This window comes from Dinoponera quadriceps, unplaced genomic scaffold (genome assembly GCF_001313825.1).
Source record: "Dinoponera quadriceps isolate SergipeBrazil2010 unplaced genomic scaffold, ASM131382v1 scaffold3061, whole genome shotgun sequence".
NCBI lineage: Eukaryota > Metazoa > Arthropoda > Insecta > Hymenoptera > Formicidae > Dinoponera > Dinoponera quadriceps.
Genome location: NW_014557306.1, coordinates 383,246 through 404,298, shown reverse-complemented (window position 1 = coordinate 404,298; position 21,053 = coordinate 383,246). Strand labels below are relative to the sequence as shown.

The following is a 21,053-nucleotide window of genomic DNA, read 5'->3' as shown; positions in this document are numbered from 1 at the left end:
TTACCAGCGAAAGATGTCTGAGGTAAAACTTTTTAACCGATGACGTTAATTGAAAATCACCTTCGGTTTTGTATTTTATTGTTCCGAGTGGAGAAACGCGCACGGCCACATTTTTGAGAATTAAATGTGCAGTGCATCGATGTTTCGGAGAGTGCTTTTGATAACACTCTCTCGTCGCCAAACGTTCGCCGTTTGGCGTCAAACGCAAACATTCAATTTTGGTTGTTAACTTGATCTTTAATATAATCCCCCTCTAATCTTCCTATAATCATGCGGATGACGTGAGATCGATAACAGATCATGTGGCCATTTTTGGCGCTAAATATACGCAGGCATCGGCAGCATTTCACGGCGAGAGGATCTTCCTCTGCGCGACGAGTGTGCGACGAGTCTCCGATACTAGAGTACCAGAGTGCCGTCGCTGACTGCCGCCTTCAAGAATGGACATACGGAATTACGGAGTCCATCGTGCAACCTCTCATTTCCCTCCTACTGCAATCAGCGGCATTTAAGCCTGGCTTTCGAGCGTTTAAGCATTTAGCCGCTTCCGCCATATCTCGCGGTTGTCTTGTACCGGGCTTGTACTTTTTTCGCGGAACCCGGATGGCTCTCCCTCGTTTGGTTCCCAGAAGAACGGACGTGCCGATAGAACTCGAGTTCTCGTGGTGTGTCACCGAGCAGAATTGTGCCAGTTACCGTTCATTCTAAGCCGCCTTATCATCGGGTAATTCAGATACAGACTAATAAGCGATACGCGAGAACCGTTTAAAAACGCCGAATTCTTCGTTAATAGAAATCGAAGCTGAAGTAGATAATGATATGTGCAAAAGGGTCCTCTCCAGCTCTTTTTTTCTTTTCCTTATCGAGGACGTGTCAATGATAAGATCTGCAAGCCAACAAACTCCAAATCTTTCTAAACATTATCCTTAGATAAAAATAAACGAGAGAATTCCAGCACACTTTGTATAAGTTTCATATGTCTCGCGCAAGTTTTTAGTTTATAATAATAATAATAATAATAATAAAAATAATAATAATCATGATGATTATTTACTTGGTCCGAAATAGCAATCGATATCTCTGGCAAAGATATAATTTTGCAAACAGAACGCAACAGAACGACATATGAAAAGCGAAGATGCAGAATGTACGAGGAAGAAGGTAAAGTATTGTAATGTTTCAGGGCTGTGAACCATCGAGCACGGTACCAATACTTTCCGAATGAGAACCTGGGCACTCTCTCTCTCTATCTATCTATCTATCTATCTATCTCTGTTTCTATCTCTGTCTCGGTTCGAGGTTCGCGAGTCCTTCGCGTGTGCGATCGCTCCCCTTTCGATATTGCGATAACGCAATCGGCGATCCGCGGCCGTTTCTTCCCCCCGTGGAAGTAGGCTATCTATCCTATCCATCAGCCAACGGTGGAATAATTTCACACCTGGGTACCGCGCAAGGCGCGTCGACGCGAGAAAGGTCAGCCGGATATCGGCGGGTTTCGGAATGTATCGAGAGAGAACGATTATCGGCTCGCTCTCTCACCGTCCGATTCGAGCGCGCTATCGCGCCGGATTTCTTTTTTCCTTTTGGCAATCGGCCGATACATACCGCAAATATCGTGAAACGGGTGTCGCGAAATGCGACGTTGACACGTTCCAAATGTCACGTTGCTTTCGATTTCCCGCCTGTCGCGGCGAGCGCACGCGCGTCGCGAGGAAAACTGCACCGACGACGCGAAAAGTCAGTCGGATGTTCACGAGAGTTTCGGAATATGTATCATTAACTGGAAGCGAAATCGCTGCGTCGTTAGTCGGGCAATTTTTTTCTTTACCGTGTCCGACGCATTGCGAAACGCGAGAAATCGCGGCGGATACGCGGATGAATAAAAATATTTATTTGCTCAACACTCGACGCGCGCGCGCGTACGAGCCGTCAGCGAGCGTTGTCAGCGAGCCGTTGTATTTTTTGCACAGATCATTCATAAGACTCCGGTCACGGATTAACCCGCGCTTTGAATGCCCCACGTTATCGCGATGAAGGCCTCCGCCTTGATCGTTCATTTCGAAAGAACGCGTCTAATATATTTCGATTCGAGACACGAAAACGTCGTTAAGTTTCTTTGCGCGCACATTGTACTAATGAGATGCGTTCGCCCAACGCGGATGGCGATAATGAATTATCTTGGTATAAGCAGCCTTGGAATAAAAATGTAATTATGTCTGCCAACGCGCGCATCCTCAGATAGAAAACGGGATGAGTTATGATCGGCAGTATCGTCGGCGATGAGACACGATCAGGTATTCCAGGTAAAACAAGCGTCGCGCGAACACACGATATAGTATACACACGTAAGCGATGTTGACGATCGAGAGCTTTCAAGGGTTTCGCAATGCGCACTTACTTAATGCGAATGCACGCGCAAACTTCGCGAACTTCCCCGGCCGTTCTTGCGCAACGATCCCGCGAACGAGCAGTTCTTTTCTGCGTGCTCAAATTCTTCGCGTGTTTCTCCGCCGCAACGTAAAAACCTAAGGCGTCGCTGGTAACTCCGAATGCAACCTGCACTCATCTGCATTCCGCTGCTGACGACGGAACGGAGAGAGAAAAAGAAAGAGAGAGAGAGAGAGAGAAACACATGAGCGTAAATACATGAGCGTAAACCAACGTAAAATGCGGTCTACGGAATTTTTAAGCCCACCGCCCTATATTTCCGCCTCGATTGTTCCTGATTTGCGAAACTCGTTTGACTTATTCGTGAAAAAAGGAAGACATGTTCGCGAAAGGGAATTTCGACGGAACACGAAATAACGTGGAACGTGCGAGACGCAGAATGCAAATTCTTATCCAAGACGTTCGTTAGATGTTATTGAATGACGTTGTGATAAAAATTTGCAGAAATCAAAGTATAAGAGAAATAATTATCAGAGATCGAGTGTCGCGGATAAATAATCTAAAATGAACAAAAATTACTTGGATAAAAGAATTTGAAAGCAAATGCAAGGAGAAGTATCGTGAAGAAAGATAAATATCGCAATCTCAAAAGATACATTGCTAATTATAACAAATATTTGATAAAGCGAAGGGCAACATCCATCGTAGATGCACAAATATCTACAACCACGAGACATAAGAACGGCTTGAGACGGTTCTAAATCGTCGACCATGGAAAGTTTCAATTGCAAAACTCGCCGGAAATAAATCTTATCGCGATCGGTCTCGACATTAGCATACGCGATTTATTTTATCGAGACAGGAAAGTCGCTATATTTGTATTCGCACGCTATTTCGCAGACATGTATACATTGATTCCCTGACACACTATGAATTTTATCTTGAAAAGCTCTGCGTAACTTGTATAAATTTTAGTGCAACGGTAACTATGTCCATTGGGTGGTTTTGATTAATGGACGCCTCAAACGATATATTATTAATCAATTATTTTCAGAGAATAATATTCGCAAATGGATATCCATTAAAGATCATTCTCAATTTCCTGTTCATTGGCAAGTCGTAATCGACTTTTAATCGAGTTGAATGCGAACTGTTCATAATCGAAACTATTATAGTTTTAATTGGTCGAAAGGTAATTATAGATATAATATCAATCGGATATATCGGCCTCGTATGTTTAGGTCACATTTAGGAAATGCCGATCCCATTGTAAGAATAACTAATTATTCATACTCAAAATTATAGCAGAACGATTTTTTCTCCGGATCCGTGAAATCTTTTAAGTGTACTGCTACGTTTATTATTACTCATAATTCTAAATAATTATATATCACTTTTACTCTCTTTTCACTCATTCGTAGTGCGTATGTAAATATGTGTGTGCGTGCGTGCGTGCGTGCGTGCGTGCGTGCGTGTGTGTGTGTGTGTGTGTGTGTGTGTGTGTACACACATAATGATGAAATAATTGTACTAGTATAACACGACATATTTTATATAAAAGAATACGTTCCGTTATATAAATAAATAAATACATATGCATTGCAAAATATTTTAAATTTTCCTTTCTACACTTAAGCTTCACCTCGTGAACTAACTCAGAACCAAACACGAGTAAAATCTAGCGAAAAATGGTAACGAATACTTTCGAAGCAATCTGAGTTACATGGATCGAGAACGATATAGTCAGGTCAGTCCGTGAGATCACGTGTGCTTTTGAAGGACTTGTTTGCCCTAAAGTAGGGCAAACAGAACACAATTTACTTTCCCAATCGATGGCATCGTCTCTTTTTTGTCATCAACAATCTTATTGAAAATCCTTCACTTTCTAATCGTTTCGAAAATATTAATCAAAAAGAAAGTGTTCATAGTGAATACGCATGAACTCGTAGACTGACCTGCTACTTTTGAGCTTCGCTCTCGGACGCGCAAGGGACCGAGGCTCTCGACACACCGAACCCCTGAAAGATTCATCATGTGGGACCATCCACGAAGAGAGACGTCTCCGAGGATTTCGGAGTTGGTCCGATCGACCGGCGCGATCGAGCGGCGGCCTGGAGCTCTCAGCTCACCCGTTACTCGTCCAGCACGCTCTCCGGATGGGAAGGTGAGGAGGAGGAGAACAAGGAGGAGGAAGAGGAGATGGAGGAGGAGAAGAACGAGGAGAAGAAGGAGGAGAGGGTCGAGGAACAGGGAATAAGAAAGAGAGAGAAAGAGAGAGAGAGAGAGAGAGGGAGAGAGAAAGAGAGAGAGGCAGAAACGTGGAGAGGCTGTGCGAGGCACAGGTAAAACAAAAAGTCGGGAAAAAATTGAAAACCAGTCTTATGCAGCCGGTAGTCCGGACTACCCGACCGTCAGCGGACTCGTTCTCTCTCTTTCTCTCTCTCTCACTCTGCGATTCCCACCCCTTGCCCCCCCCCCCCTTCACTCCATCCTTCTCTCGTTTCATCGCAGTCGTTCCCTCGGTTCGGTTTCTCTCTCGCTCTACTCTTCTCCACCTCCACCGCGAGAGATCCGCGACGGTACAACCACCACCACCAACATCACCGCGAGAACGCTGCCGCCGTCGCCACCACCTCCTTTTCCTCCTCTTCCTCCTCTACCTTCACCTCCTCCTTCTCCTCCTCCTCCTTCCGTTTCTGCGGTCCTCACGGTCCACGCTCTTCCTTAATTCAGTCCAATGAGAGCCGTTCTTCGATTCGTCACACCCGCCGACGAATCTCTATTCCGTCTGTTTTTCTTTCTCTATCCTTATACCTATCTCTCTCTCTCTCTCTCTTTCTCTCTCTTTATTGTCCACCCTTCTCATCTCTCTCTGTCTCTAATTTTCTCCCTCGCGACGGAGGGGCGGATAAATCGCCCGTCGATTTTCGAAAAAGCCAGACGTTTCGAGTGCTTCTCTTCGGCTACCTGTAGAGACGCGTCCCCGCCGTCGATCTCCGAGCACGAGCGTGCGAACGAACAAGCGAGATCGCGGTCCCCACGACGCAAGTGCATCGCGATGCGTCGCAGCAACGTGGTGTCGTAACGCGCGGCGCGTGCATCCAGACGGTGCGTGACGGTGCGCGTGCGATACGCGTGCGAAATTTCGGTGCAACCCTCCCCGGATGGGAGACGCACGCGCCGGACAGGAAGAGGACCCTCGCGGATGGAGGAGAGGCTCGCCACCCCGCGAGTTTGTTTTGACGGGTCACCGTACACCGCTGCACTTGCCGCACGAGATCGCACGAGAGTCGTAAACACACACACGCGAGACTCTTGGTGCGTACTCGCGAGATAAAGGAGGAGAGAAAAGAGAGAGAGAGAGAGGGAGAGAAGGAGCGTTTGTTTATCGAGCACGTTCGAACGTCGAGCGCGCGCCTATCCGCGAGAATCGTGAGAGTGGACGACGCAGGAATCACCGGATTCAACACTGAACTTCACAGATCCACAACTTCGGCGAACTGAATCCCGCAAATCCGACGATCCTTTGCGCCTCGTCACAGGTGCGCGTTGTTCCCGATCCGGATTCACTCCCCGGTCAAGGGTTCCCCGGCGGATCCGAAGAGATATAATCGGAGCGATTAACCAGGACATCGCGCGAATGCGAGTGCGACCCTCAGACGACTGAACGACCAGGCTGAAATCGCGAGGGAACACGCTTCCTAGAGGGATAGAAGGAAGGATTTCGCCTCGGCGAGGAAACATGTCCCGCGGCGATCGCAACGCGCGAACCGGTTGCGCGCTCTTAAAATAGTTTCTCACGCGTAGGTAACTGGCGCGCACGCCGCCCCGCCGCTGGAACACGATGCCGGAGAGTGTCAGGTAAATATCGATTGACTATCGCCGTTGGATAGATAGATAGATAGATAGATTCCTCGAGAAAAAGAGAGGGGGGAGGAGAGAGAGAGAGAGAACGCGCGAGAGAGATCCGACGAGATCCGCTCGGATCCGTCGCGATCGCGATCGCGCTGGATCGTGGCGGCCAGCCGTCTCTGTGATCATGGGAAATAGCTCGGCTCCAATTAAAGAGCCCGATTTCGGACCCGTAATTGCCGCGATCTCTGGAAGTCGTTGGTACGCTGAAGAAGTTACGACAAGTAATCTCGGGATGTTTGTTCGCTCCGGAGTTATTTTGAGAAAAACTTTTAGAAGCACCCTGATGAAAGTTCCGAAGGAACTCGCTGAGAGGAGGACCTCTTAAACAGTATTTGCAATGAGAATTTAAGGGGTAAACTTTAAGCTGTAAGAAATTGACTAATCCAATCGATTATTCTTTTTACATTCGACTGTGATTGATCGCACTTTCTTGCGACTTAAGTCTTACGCCTTAAATTCTCATTGTAATCTAAACACCGTTTTAGACGGGAAGAATTGCGAAACGCAGAAATCTTTAAAAATACACACGCGTCTCTTCGAATTGCACCTCCTTCTTTATCTTCCACTCTCGCTCTCTTCCTCAGAATTTCGCCGAAAGTTCTTTAACGAGAAGGGAGTTATTTTCGATGAGAGGCGACATAGGGAACAAAGCGTGACGCGATCGATCTATTTGCAACGCGGTTTCGAGAAATCGCGATACCTCAAGATCGACGAGATTGCGGTTTATAATAGTGATACGTCTTACTACCGAGCCCGCGTCGTAATTGCTTATCGATCCGCGTCAATTAAAATCCTTGCTCATCGGTCGCGCTCGGTCGTATTTTTGCGAGAGCGCGCAATCTCACGCGCGCAACCTCGAACGGAATTATTCTCAATGGCGATCTATATTCTCCGCAGCGGTCAATGCACACTTTTTCATTGCGGCTTCCAGTTCGCGGGAAAGCAAACCGCAAGCGCGCAAATGCTGGCGTGGTTCGTCGTCAATCGCCAGCGCGACGATCGATCGTGCGTGTTACGGCACGCGCAAATCAACCTTTCCGGGTATAAAGGCCGTCCCATCGAACGCTAACTCAATTAGCACCTGAACGCAACGTCGGAACTGCGAAGATTAAGCGGTTGGAAAAGCTGGCATTGTATACGAGACCGTTCGACACGGTCAAGTCGATCGACCATGATGAGTCTTCGATTCACAGGAAGTCGTAAATCCTGTAACCGTATCCTTATTTCGTAGACCAATTAGTATGACTGGACACGACCAAGTTTTCGATTCCGTGTTTTGTATGGAATTATTGACGTGAGAATTCGTTGTAAACAAGCAACGAACAAGGAGCGATAAACGGTAACCACAAATGGCGTTAAGCGATATGAAAATACGCACGAGAGAAATAAAATAAATGTGGTAATTAAAGATCCTAATCTTAAGGAAAGTACTAATATAGAAGTATAATAATCAAACGGGTAGATTTCATCCAAAATTACGCGCTAATTTCAAGGATTTCGCCGAAACTTCTCCGATCCACGATCTGGAGTCTCGCCTGTTGCGATATCTGAATACGAATAGCGACTTTCCCGTTAATCAATGCCTTCGATGGCGCATTTAATGTCAAACGTGACCAGTTGAATCCGACTTTTCTTTACCCATCATCATCATTATCATCACCAAGATATTCAATCTTATCGCGAACTGCCGCATCGCGACGTAGTTGCGTTGAAACGCTAAATGCGCGTCGCGAGCGCGGGCTGTTCGATGGCGAACCGCGAAGGCTCGATTTCGCGAGCGTGCCGAGCGCGTGCTCGGTAATTCCTGCAATAACCGAAAATAATAATACCGCAGACGGCACCGTAAATGGGAGTGATAGCGCAATAACGGCGCGCGATGCCAATTGACAGCGCGATGCTTCGATAACGCGGATATTTACGCACGAAGGAGGTCACGATGCGACCAGCCTTCAGCGAACTGCGGACGATCGAGTTGCCGCAGCAGCGTGTCCACCGCACACAGCGTATCATGTTAAATCGACGCGGTGTCGCCTTTTAATTGGCCCTGATGTAATTTCCCGAAAAAATCAAACAAGAAGTCCGCTCAGAGGCCGATCCAAGGATCGACGAACGAAGGAAAGCGCGATCGTCCGATCGACCGCCCCTTCATCGAAAGAAGCGATATCGTCAGTCCGCGAACTATTTACATCACGGCAAATGCGATATGCAAAGGGTCGACCTTTTCGCGAAATTCGAGCGCGATATTATCAAAGTGCAGCGGCCAAGGAAGCTTGAGCGAGTCTCACCTTTCCCGAGTGATTTGCGTATCTATGCGGCTAATCGAATTTTCCACTTGAGCGAGACGCGAATACACACGCGACACGATCCCAAATATCACGACGTAGATCGTGGAATTGCGGAGTTGCTCGGGTTGTTCCGAACGAAAATTTCACACCGGGATCTCCCGAGACGCGGAGTTTAAACAAACACGGTGGTGATTAATTCTTTTTATTGCTTTTCTTCGCGGATCTGTCTTTACTTCTCGCCGGTCATCCATTTCGCTTCGGTCAAGTCGTAATTATATTTCGCGGGAGCAGGAGGATGCAATGCACACGTCTACAGGGTTACGCATCTGCGTGAGGAGGAACGTGCGAGGAGGAGGAAGGGGGCAGCCGACGGTGATAGAAAATGATTGGAAAGTCTTCCTCCGCCGTGTGCAACGTACACGAGCGGACGTAGGTAGACAGCAGGCTGTTGCTGCCTTCTACGAAGGCGATTGGCGTTTGTTATTGAAGTTATTCCATCGCCTCAGGCCACAGAACGAGAGGCGAGGCTGCGAGTGCCAGCAGCACGGTCTGTCCCTGGATGACAAACATCTACATTTCGCTCGAGCTGGAATTTTTATTAAAACCGCATTCGATCGCCGCCCGTCTCCACGTACGCGGTGTCCCGAGCGTACTCTCGCGGCTTTCGCGAGTTATACGCGCGGAACCGCGAGGAGACGAAGGTTCGCATCGCGCCGTTACGGATTCTCAAGCGCGACGGAGACGACTCGACGAATCGTCCGCGTGACGTTCGTCGACGGCCGATGGCATAATAGGACGGCACATCGCGCAGCTCGACGCTTTATTGTCTCGATAATCGCGCGCTAATGGACGCTCGTAAATTTTCCACGACGGAATCCATGAAGCGGCTTATGCCGGAGATCGTATCGCGGCAGATTTCACTAGGTGGCCGGGACGGACCCCCGACACCTGACGTCACCCGTATAGCTTGCAGGGTGCACCGAAACGTCGCAACGGACCCGATGGTATGTGGTGTGACTAGTCCCTTACTAATTCCGGTGCAGCTTAGTGCGAAAATTCTACCCTTGCCGGCTTTAAATTCCCTTATCGCAGCTGGAACTTTTCCCGGCCGCAAGCCCGTACACCTTCCGGCGCATAAAATTAAGTTTAACGACTGTCGCGCCGTCGTTCAGGTGGGATCGTTAGAATTCGACACGGTGAAAGTGCGGAGGACACCGCGTATCTCCACTTGGTCAGCCACATATATCACGGGCGTAATAGAATTAACAAGTGGCTTGTTATCGACCGAAGACATTGCTCGCGCACCGCCATACATCGTGGAGAGATTCTCGAAGCGGCAAAATCGTTTGAACAACCGTTACAGACATTTGTTCGTTTAGATCGGTTTAAACCGAAAGAACTGAGCACTTATCGCCGTGATGATTATCTGTCGACGAGTTTTCCGCTGTCGGTTCGGGGAAGATGATGATGAAGAAGAAGAAGAAGAGCATTAATAAGGTTCAGCTGCCAAAGTGTGACTGCTTACACCGATATGAAAGAGAACAGCCAGATAATTACCTGGAAGCCATCATAGAAGCGTTTCATGGTGGTCGGTGCACCTTCATTTACGGATGACCTAGGACCCTCTCCAAATTAGAGTGGGGATCCCACCTTTAAAACTGACGGCTACAGGTCGCCCTCCGTCAAAATCCTCGTGACTAGTCTAGCGAGAGCAACTGTTCTGTCATTTCTGTCATCCGGCGACGTTGAGAAGAAACAGTGAATTATGAGATTATAAATTAACGAGAAAATGATCGATAAGACATAGAATAGAAAAGTGTAGTTAATTCAGTATGTGTAACATTCGTAACATGTAAAAAGAATTATAAATATTTGTAAACTTACGTGGATACTCAGAAATTTTAAGAAGCAGGTATATACACATGGCCTGTAACACCGACAATGTGAAGTGTGCATACATCAGATACCGTGAAATAAAATAAGTAATATAATTTTGTCAATTTTATGCTCATGAGGTGCAAAAGTTGTGTGAATATTTAATCGTTTACAGTGTGTTCAGAACGGATTCTCTTCTATTCGACATTCAAGATTCGATATTACTGAAATAACAAGGTATTAAATTGTTCAGAATATTCAGCTGCTTCTCTCTCTCTCTTTCTTTTTGCCTCTCCTCTCTTTCATATATTTAGTAGTTATTAAGTCTACATCGATTTCAAATGGCAAAACGGATTAAAACCAGATCGATTAGAAACTAGAATTTTATTAAAAGTGTAAGTGAAATATTTGGAGCTTATTATCTCTGATATATTATTTAAGATATTTGGAATTCTTTACATTTAATATGTTAGAAGTTCCGAGTGATATCTAATAACATATCTAAATGTGTAAATATAACGTAAATATAAGCAAAAGAAGTTGTTATGTGTAGCTCATATTATAGTTGCTATTTTCCTAACGAAAGACACGAGAGCACGAGAGAGCGTGGAGCTCGCGACCGATAGCGTTCGATCGAATCGATCGTGCCTTTTAAATCATCGTGTGTAACAGGTCGTTGTGATGGAAATCTCTTCCAATAATAATTCACCTGAGATATCGTAGGACGCGATTATACGAGATATAAATAGAAGTTTAATTGGCACGCTCGAAAGGTGCAATTATTATACGAACGATCGTTTTGCATTCGATTAATGTCGTCTTTCTCCTTGTTCTCCCCGGTATGTCGGCAAGTTTTTAATGCTCCCGGGCATGTAATACACGTGTATACCTACTTGTACTTATTAACATAACATACAATCGTTTCGAAAGCGAAGAGTGCGATCGCTGAATTCGAAACAGTCACTTTCGTCGCGACAATTTTCTGTGCTTTAACGGTATTATATTTTTAGAGAACAATCCGCATAATTCAATGCATAGTAGAATTCATATCTTCCTTACAGAAATGCAGAAATGAAATTTACATTCTCCAATTTTTTTAGACATTAAGATGAAGCATTCTTAATTCTTAATTCTATGAAATTCTATGAAAAAAATTCAATTATTGTCGCACAGAGGTTCGCATGTGAAAAGTTCTTCAGCTTCAGCTTTGCCGCGATCCCTTGGAAAAATTGGAAATTTTTATTTATTTATTTTTTACTTTTTATTTTTATTAAATATTCAGCTTCAGGTGATAAAATTAAATTCTCTTGCATAAAGAGCAACTTGATCTTCGTAAGAACGCGACTTCCTCCGGCTGTTCGCAGTCATGACTTTAAACGAGGCCCATTTTTAAATTCTCGCCGCGACGAGTTCCGGAATTTCCGCAATTATTCCGTCAAGCAGGAAGCGAAATCACTTCCACGACAACGGCAACAAAAAGACTCCCGAATTCGCGAAGTCTTAAACGAGTTTAAACGGTGACCTCGGCGTTATCCCTGGAAGAGAGGAGCAACGTTACGCTGATTGCTCGGGTTAGTCGCGTCGCGCTGCTAGGAGAGGAGACTGAAATTTCATTCTTTTAGCACGCGTTCCCCGCTTAATGACACCCTGACTCACATACGTGAATATTCTTAATAATCTTAATCGGACCTCGTCCGCATAATCGCCGCGGCTCTCCTCGTCGCCGTAACGCCATCCCGGCAGTAACGCGAACCAAGGGACGTTATAATCGCACATATAATTATAGTGTCTCGCGTCTACGCGTAAACAATATTCGTGGTCGACGTTCTGCGTCCACATATGCGCAGCGAAAAAAAGAAAAATCATACGTGTTAAAAATCACGTGATTGACGTGCGATTCTCGGTTTAACGCTACTGTAGGGAAATTCTATACTGTCTGAAATTTATAATATATAAATTAAATCTCATATACGTGTAGAAAAATTAATTTTTGACATTTCACAGCGGACAATATATTAGATTACGTCGTGTTACAAAGTTCCTTTCCCGTCTCTTCCGAAAGATTACGATTCTGATTTACATAGACGGCTTTGTAATGATAATATATTGGACGAATGGACCAACGAATGAAGATAGTAAGTTGAGTTGGGTTTGTTTCAGCAACAAGATGGGCTTTAGCGCGTTGGTCACTGTGACCGCTGTCTGCATTATGTTTATGATTACCGCGACGAAACGTTCAGAAGCGTGCAACGAGGCAGTCTGTGCAAGTGTCGTGAGCAAGTGTATGCTCACGCAAAGCTGCAAATGTGACGTGGCTACCTGTACTTGTTGCAAGGAATGCTTCTCGTGCCTGAGCTACCTGTACGATGAATGCTGTTCATGCGTAGGTAAGCATCGCGTTCCTACACGAGCGATAATCGAACCCAAGCCGATGCTCGGAAGCTTTTATCAGTTTTACGTTATCATCAGAGAAATAGTTTGCGTAATGTTAAAAAGAAGAATGCAAAATAAAAAAATGTCAGAGTTGAATAATCATGAACAAATTGGAATAAAATATAATAAAGCAGTGTATCTGTCTATTTTCCAAGGAAAAGTAGGCGGGAAACAAAAATTAATAAAACCGAGGGAATTAGATTGCGACTCTAATCGCGCGACAACTTTAAACAGAATTGCCACACACCTCAAACTAGTTATTCTTCTCAAGATATGGTGACATGTATTTTTTCCGCGAAAAGATAAGCAGATCAATCTGGCTCGAACCGCTTACTCAATCAGTTTCCATCCTACATTCCTCGATAAGGAAGGAAACGACGATGATATCGGTGCATCCTATTTATGATTGCTAACGCGTCGTGTTTTCGCGCACGCAGATCTCTGCCCGAAGCCGAATGTCACCAACAATCCGTTGAGCAAAAAGTCGCACGTAGAGGACTTCAGCGAGCCGGTGCCAGCACTCTTCCAGGCGCTCACCGCCGAAGAGGATCCGCTCCAGAGATGGATCCCTTTTACATACCCCGTGGATTATGATATGTCGTTGTTTCGCACAAAAGACAAGGATATGACTTATCATATGCGTGAGTATCAAGGATTAGTATAGACAGAAAAAAATTGATACAACAGCATTTTTTTCCCATGTAGCATTTATACAGAAATTACGAATATAAACGCGAAATTTAATCATTTATTTATTTACTTAATGTGTCCAAGTAACATCGACATCTGTTCTGTTTTTTCACAATTCGTATAATCGAACGATAAGACGAAACAATGAAACGAAATTAATGTAGTATAACAAAATTATTCTATCCTCGAACACAAACTCTTCGAGTTTGTGAACGACGTTGCTCAACGCCGCGGAGTGGGTCGGAAAAACAATAACGACGTACTTTGAATGCCACAGAGACTAACCTCGACGGAGAGTTGCACGCGCTGAAGCCGAACGTGATGACAGTCAACTGCACGGTCGCCTTCATGGCGCAGTGCATCTCTTGGAATAAGTGCAGCGCGTCCTGCCAAAGCATGGGCGCCACTAGCTACAGGTGGTTTCACGACGGCTGTTGCGAGTGCATAGGTGACACGTGCATCAATTACGGGATCAACGAATCGAGATGCTTTAATTGTCCCTTGAAAAAAGATGAGGACGACGACCTGAAGGATCAGTACGACGATTATGGTCAAGTAGCAGACGAGCTGGTCGAGGACGAAGTGGTTTAATCATCATCACCAGCGTTTTTCCGTTTCTTCCTGACACAGAGACAGTGTTTCGTGAGTGATTTTTGATCGTCCAATGTCGATGCGCGATATCGATGGATGTGATGTTTAATTTTAAAAAGACTAATGTTTCTGTTATTTTTTGTTATCGTGTACGAAAGTGCCTTTCAGAAGTTATCCTGAATTTTGTGCACTTGAGAGAGTTTTATTTTTCGAGTATGACGAGACAGGTGATTCTCAAGTAAAACTCACTGGTTAAACTACAGATGTACACATTCGAGAATTCTGCTTTCTGAGCTCAGAGACTCATCAATGATCGCAGAGTTGCTATGTCTGTGATCGCTTAGGAGTGATCTTGAACAGACGCTCATTCAAAAGTGAGTTTACTCTTTTTGTTGTCCACGAACGACAATCATGATTGGACAGAGTAAATCTAATTTTAAGAAAGGTCGAGAATCACGAACGTGAAAGTGTATAACTGCTAAAGAAATTTGTAATAAACTTTATCATGATATATAACTTAAATTTTAATATAACGTTAAGACGCAGCGAGGTTGCCGAACATAAATAACATTCTTCGCATTTCGTCGAGAAACGAACAATCTCCAAGCTCGACTTGGTCTCCGTATACGAGTGCAGTTGCGCAATATGTAAATGTACGTGTAACCTCTTGTTTTGTTCCCCTTTTTTCAAGAATGCACTCGAGAAACGTTAGGTTTCGAGAGTTTTGATTATCGTATCCGTGCCATAAGTAAAATTGTATATACAGTAAGTCTCTCTCTCTCTCTCTCTCTCTCTCTCGATCAAACGTCGAAGTCGTTTTACACACGTGAGACCTCCTCGTATTTCCTCGAACAGGAAGATAACAAAGTGACAGCAACATTTGTGAGTTCTCGCGATGAAATTACGCAAATGCTTGTAGATACATGTGTGTAAACGCTCACGGTAACTGTCTTCGGAAATTTATAAGCTGCATTCCGTATATCTACGACGGTATCGTAAAGTGCACGCGCACTAGCTAGCATAGCGACGTGAAATGTTTAGAGATTGCGCATGCACACGTTTTATTACCGAACAAAATACGAGAGATCGAAGAGCAACGCGTTCACAAGCGAGTCTAACAAATAAAATTACAATAAACATTCGATGACCAATTTTGAATGGCAATCGTCAAATTATACATAATTATGCGGTAATGTATAATAGATCTGTGAATCGTATATACGAATTGAGACAGCGTACAGGGCGTTCATTTTTCAGGTGCAGAATTCGAGTTTCATTCCGTAATATTTATTAGGTTGACAGAGACTACTTAAATATGATATTACGATATGCGCCCTTGAAACATGTATCGCAGACGAATGACCTTTCAGTGGACATGCATATTTTCAAAAAAAAAATATATATATAGAAATTCAAAAAGTGGGCTATTTCGAGAAGTCACAGTCTCAAAAACTCAATACCGAGATAATTTCCTAACACGCACATTTAAATCCCGAGATACAACTTTCCCGAAATATTAAAAGCATGCAATTATCTCGAAAAGTCACAATCTTGAGAACTGAATACCAGTACCAGAATACAATCTGTCGCGAAATACTGGAAGAAAATAAAGTCTCGCAAAGTTATAACTTTGCGAAACGATTCCAATATATTTTGTGAGAGATTGTCCTGGTATTCAGTTTTCGGAATTATGATTTTTCAAGATATTGCCCAACATTCCTGAAATTTCGGAATTTGGATTTTTCAGGATTATGTATACCCACTGATCTTTCGACACTCGTATTGAGTGATATTTCATTGGTTTATAGTAACGTCATAAATATTATCGGCTGGGAGCACCCTGTATGACGTCTTTTAAGTATATATATATATAATTTTTTATCGTTAGAGTTGCACAGTCAATATGCACATACCAAGCGCTGTCATACCGCGCCTATAAATATCAAACATGTACACGTCACGAATAAAATTAGTCAATTCACTAGGTGAATCAACGCGAGTCAACGAGTTGTATCATGGCGACGAGAGATTTACCTTTGGATTATCTCCGTCGCAAAATATATTCAAACATGGTTTCCCATTCGGTAACCTCTTCGCACAATATGTAGAATAAGATAAAACGTTTTAGATAAAAGTGTCATGTCTTCTTTTTATCGCGCGTGCAACACCTCCTTTCCGTGAAATCGGAAAAGATCGTCTCTTGTGCACTCAATGATCCAAAGTTAACATTTTGCCTTTGAATACATCGCGTAAAACGAGGCAAGTGGCAGACATTTAAGCGGGTGGATGCTCATCTTGTATTTCGTTGCTCTCCGGCAACTTGATGAAGGATAGATCGCCACCGCTCCACATCGAGTACAATTGTGACCTCGTGCACTCCTAAAATCATCATCGATGTTTACCCTGAGATGAGGGAGGAAAAGAACAATAACTAAAGGAGAAAGCGAGGGATGAACATCCAACAACAGCGTGGTATAACATGACGAAACAGTGCCGAGTGTGTAAAAGAATATTTAAAAGTAATCCGTATATCATCGTATTCGACTGTGTATACACACACACGCGTTTTATAAATATATCTTCTTCTCATGTTACGTTCTCACGATTTAATTTGGATATATTTTCTCAACTACAAACGTTAAACACGGTTTTTTTTTGAGGATAAATTTAAACATGGGAGGGAATAGAAAATAAAAGCCTTACTACAGCTATTAGTGTGTAACTATCACATTATAATAAACTATTATAATAAACAATTTTCCATGTTTGAATTCGTCTTCAGAAGAATCGTATTTAACATGTATAATTAATTAGAATGTTCTATTAAATTTTTTTAATACATATATATTAAATTTGTTCGCTACTCTTGATTAAAAGCCGTTAATAATATTCTGGTGTACAAACGCTTTTTCTATCCGCCATACATCGGTATCTCAGAAGAAGAAATAAAGGTCACTAATATTTAATTTTCGGGACGTAACGACAGAAAACAACCTAATCTTGTTTATTTACCCCGCCACCTGCGCTCTCTGAACCTGACCGACTGTGTGCCGAGATGCAGGAATCAGTGGACGAGCTGCTTTTGCGAGACGGCAATGTGTCCGCGGTACCTTCAAAGAGAAATAAGTTCGACCAAAGATCATCGCGCGGGCCTCTTCGTCCGAATATTCGGACGAATTCGAGCGATGGAATATTTCGAATCCATGATTAATGCGCGACTCACCAGTTTCGATCTCCCTGTGATCGCAATGCGAATGAATGCTGTCTTTACTGTCGCCGTGACTGCCGCTAGCACCGCTCTGTTCTGCAGTAACATTGTAATGGAATCGTTCATACGATCTTCTCGCGATCGGTCGAGAGTAACTTAATGTTTACGACGATTGAACCTTACCCGAGTCCCTGTGCTCGCCGCTGTGGACGCTCTGATCACTGTCACGATGCCCGGATTGATCGGAATGATCGCTAGAGTCCTGTGGCCAGCACCTGGGTGAGCCTATCCTACGTGAGCCTTGCCAAATAGCGGAGTCGTAATTCGACTCGAAGTTGCAGGTCGTCAACGTGACGCCCGGGATATGCTGACTAGTGTAAGCCGAGAGTTGGTTGGATGGTCGAACTCCTGCATAACGTACTACTTTGAATCATATACAGGAAATTAACAAAACAAACAGCTACGATTTATCCTATAAGCTCGTGTTCTCAATTTTGCAAGAAAAATTGGCAGAGATCGGGAGAAGATTCATTCTACGAGAATTCCGATTACCCGAAATCGAGTATTAATTTTCAATTATCGTAAATTCGAAATTTCGAAAAAATCAAGAATCGAGTTACAAAAATCAAATCCTTGATAATTCACTTCATAATTCACCTGTATATTATAAAAAATAATTCTTCTCTTCAATATTCTTCTCTTTATAGATCAATGTATGCTATCTGCGTGAAAAACTACCGAACCAAATTCGCCGGAAGACTCTACTGACGTTTCGCTACCTGGCTTGCAAGAGAGCAGCTGAATAGCTTCCTGAAGACCGTCCTGACTAGCCATGGTGGGCGTTTTCCACACCGAATCAGGCGTGGTTGACCTGCTGCGATCCTGCTGAGGCACTCTTAATCTCGACCTCGTGTCCTGACGCGGCCACTCTATGACGTGCCTGCAATCCCAAGGCATCGACCAACGTCTCACCGTATTCTCGCAGGACTCGCCCGACATTTCCGCCGCTGCGGTTTCCGACCATCTCCTCTGAACCTTGCGGACACAAAACCGAGCGTGACGCTTATTACTAAACAAACCGAGAGGAGCGATGCAAGTTCGAGAGCACGATAATTACCTGCAGAGGAAATAACGAATACGGCAAGGGGGACCTTTGATAATTCTGCACGGACTGCTGAGTAGATGAGGTGGACACGGGCGGTACCGGCGAGCTGTAAAGACGCTCAAAGCATTGCTGAAGAGCGGCGATATCGCAATCGCCGCTGCCGCTCTGCGAGCATGAACATTCCGCTATGCCACCTGCGTGAACCCGTGATTAGAACCGAAACACGGCTTTTTAAAATGTAATCAGCTATTAATTGGATTCTATTTTAATCGTGATCTCCTTTCGAAAGAAACCCCGGCGTTTTTAAAATTAAACTGCCCAACTTTCTCAAAAACTAAAGTATAATAAATATGACACTACAGTCCTATATTTGAATACTGTTCACATTTCGCTAATCCTATTACAACTTTAGTGAGTGAGAGAGATAGAGAGTAATTCCATTTTTGGTATTGTTTTGTAACACAGGCTTACCTAAGCACTCACAGCAAGCAACGCAGAATTGATATTGCAAGCTTATGAATGTCAAGAGATTCTCTCTGAGAATATCCTGAAAGTGCAAAGATAATTACACCAGCACACCTAAATGCAAGGAAAGCCAGCCAAATCGAAACAAGTACTAACATGTTTATCCCCGTCATTATCACGAGACTCGTGATCCCTCAGGGAAGTGATCACGTGATTCTTGACAGTATTGCTGGCTACGTGCGTGGCCCTTGTTAATTCCTCCCAACCGGCCAAACATTGGCCTGTCAAGCGACATTGTGCCACTGTGTCGTGAACCGAGAGAAGCCCTTGCAAAGACTGGGCCAATTTAGTACCAGCTGTACATAGGCCATTAAGCGTCTGTAGTACGAGAGATAATTTATTTTCCTTCATGGCAACACGCAAGTATTACCAGTGGCATACCAACCTGCAAGTACGTCAGCCAGTTACCGAGGCATTCATTTATCTCTAACTGACCCTTCGGAACCTGACCGTCAATAAACTTCGGCTCCGTTCCACCTTCAGCCATATCTGAATCCCCTTAGACTTTCGAGAACGTACACCCATTAGAACGCATCATTATCTCACGCATACACATCGCCAGCACCCAACATCGAGAAGAAATACGACACCAAATCATCAAGATTCACAGAAACGAGTTCGCGGCAAGTGGAACGACGCGATGCGATTACTCCTGAAGAAGGTAAACAGGAGGACCTAGGCTGATAAGACAAGTGAACTTCGATCAACAATGGTTAATCTCAATACTCACATCCTCCCGCTTCGATCTCTCCCATTTACCTGGGCCGTCCCGAGAAACGCGAGTCGTGGAAGCGAATTATTGAACGTCTCGCCGGGAGATCGCGATCCTCGTGTCGAAGTCGAGGCCACCGACATCGTTCCTTCATGTATTCGCCATACGAGCACCTGCAAGACGCCGGGACACTTGCGTGAGCGTCCATCCGCTTGCTGTCATCGTTCTTGACGTAACTGGAACGCGAGACGTGCCGTCCACTTGGCGTTTCGGAGTACTCTGGCAGTACATACAACTTCATTCATACACGTTTCATTGATCAAGTGGATCGCTTCTGTCGAGAAGGTTAAAATCATAGAGATATAAGAATAGAGAGAACAAGCCTGTAAATGGAAGTCATAGAGGCAAAGAGAGAGATGGATGCCGAGTGTCCTATCTGTCTCTTTCTAGTCACGCGCTGGGATTGGCTGCCGCGCCAACGACGATATAGCTATACATTTTTCTCCATCCAATTCAAAGAAACTGTCATTGCTAAAATGATCACTGCAAATATATGCTGTTTTTACTTCAAAATACAAAGGTAGTTGAAGTATATTCAACCATTTACGCCTTATATCTACATCCTTCGGTAGTCTACAACATTTACATATTTTTTTAAATGTAGGAAAAAATAACATATAATTATTTGAGGTTACGTACTTGTACTTTCTTACGAGTGAAAACTGCGGTTACATCCAGGATAAGACTCCGCCTTGCATTTCAAACAATGCCTCATTTTTAAACAAATCGCGTCCAATTATTATTTTGTTAACGTTCGAATATTTAACGAATTTTAATTCTACACATGTGCACGCATATTTACAAAACGAAATTTTAGTCTGCTTTCTCCCCTCCTGACGTCGCGTGGTCGTCTTGGTGGCTCATTGTAACAACCAATCACAGCGCTCGACTAGAAAGAGACAGATAGGACACTCGGCATCCATCTCTCTCTTGATCTCTATCACTTCCACTTACAGGTAGCATATATCCCTTGTTCCTTCTATTCTTATATCTCTATGGTTAAAATTGATACTTTGCGCCATTTCGAGTGAACTACATCCGTAGTACTACGGAATCCTGTCAGATGACGCCATTCTATTGTTTAGTCGTGAATGAACGGGCAACGAAATCACGTTACCGACTGACCGATAGGCACAATTCGATAACTGCGACGTTAATTTGCGTGATTGTTTGCAGTTTCGGGCAGAACTGTGACTCACCCTCGAACACATAATTGATATTTTTATTTCCGTTTTATTTGTCCGTTTTAATTTTTAATTTATTCTT

At 44.2% G+C, this 21,053-nt stretch overlaps 2 protein-coding genes across 8 annotated transcripts; one reads left to right on the top strand and one right to left on the bottom strand.

Annotated features, from left to right (window-relative positions):
* The first annotated feature begins 5,018 nt into the window (after nt 1-5,018).
* LOC106749018 (twisted gastrulation protein homolog 1-A-like) lies at nt 5,019-16,311 on the top strand. Of its 2 annotated transcripts, XM_014628045.1 has the most exons (5): nt 5,019-5,706; nt 5,871-6,249; nt 12,624-12,850; nt 13,334-13,537; nt 13,864-16,311. In XM_014628045.1, exons 2-5 carry the CDS (start codon nt 6,233-6,235, stop codon nt 14,175-14,177), a joined length of 762 nt encoding a protein of 253 aa, XP_014483531.1. In that variant the 5' UTR covers nt 5,019-5,706; nt 5,871-6,232; the 3' UTR covers nt 14,178-16,311. The 2 variants fall into 2 exon arrangements, with proteins under 2 accessions (XP_014483531.1, XP_014483530.1); XM_014628044.1 differs by having other exon boundaries at nt 5,019-6,249.
* LOC106749017 lies at nt 14,662-20,191 on the bottom strand. Of its 6 annotated transcripts, none has more exons than XM_014628039.1 (10): nt 19,746-20,191; nt 19,401-19,667; nt 19,112-19,333; nt 18,962-19,037; nt 18,503-18,684; nt 18,165-18,420; nt 17,569-17,805; nt 17,401-17,481; nt 17,190-17,287; nt 14,662-16,556 (listed from the first exon to the last, which is right to left on the bottom strand). In XM_014628039.1, the coding sequence occupies exons 2-10, from the start codon at nt 19,500-19,502 to the stop codon at nt 16,452-16,454; spliced, it is 1,359 nt and encodes a 452-aa protein (XP_014483525.1). In that variant the 5' UTR covers nt 19,503-19,667; nt 19,746-20,191; the 3' UTR covers nt 14,662-16,451. The 6 variants fall into 6 exon arrangements, with proteins under 6 accessions (XP_014483525.1, XP_014483526.1, XP_014483524.1 ...); XM_014628040.1 differs by having other exon boundaries at nt 19,401-19,712; nt 19,775-20,191; XM_014628038.1 differs by having other exon boundaries at nt 19,401-19,695; nt 19,775-20,191.
* Nucleotides 20,192-21,053: the final 862 nt, after the last annotated feature.

Excerpts from the sequence above, each read along its gene's own strand:
- LOC106749018 (XM_014628045.1), top strand. Across the intron at positions 12,851-13,333 it reads TGAATGCTGTTCATGCGTAG|ATCTCTGCCCGAAGCCGAAT; the intron begins GTAAGCATCGCG and ends TCGCGCACGCAG. Across the intron at positions 13,538-13,863 it reads GGATATGACTTATCATATGC|AGACTAACCTCGACGGAGAG; the intron begins GTGAGTATCAAG and ends TGAATGCCACAG.
- LOC106749017 (XM_014628039.1), bottom strand. The coding sequence starts at position 19,502 with ATGGCTGAAGGTGGAACGGAGCCGAAGTTTATTGACGGTCAGGTTCCG. Across the intron at positions 18,421-18,502 it reads ATTCGTTATTTCCTCTGCAG|GTTCAGAGGAGATGGTCGGA; the intron begins GTAATTATCGTG and ends TGTGTCCGCAAG. Across the intron at positions 17,806-18,164 it reads GCTGCTCTCTTGCAAGCCAG|TACGTTATGCAGGAGTTCGA; the intron begins GTAGCGAAACGT and ends GATTCAAAGTAG.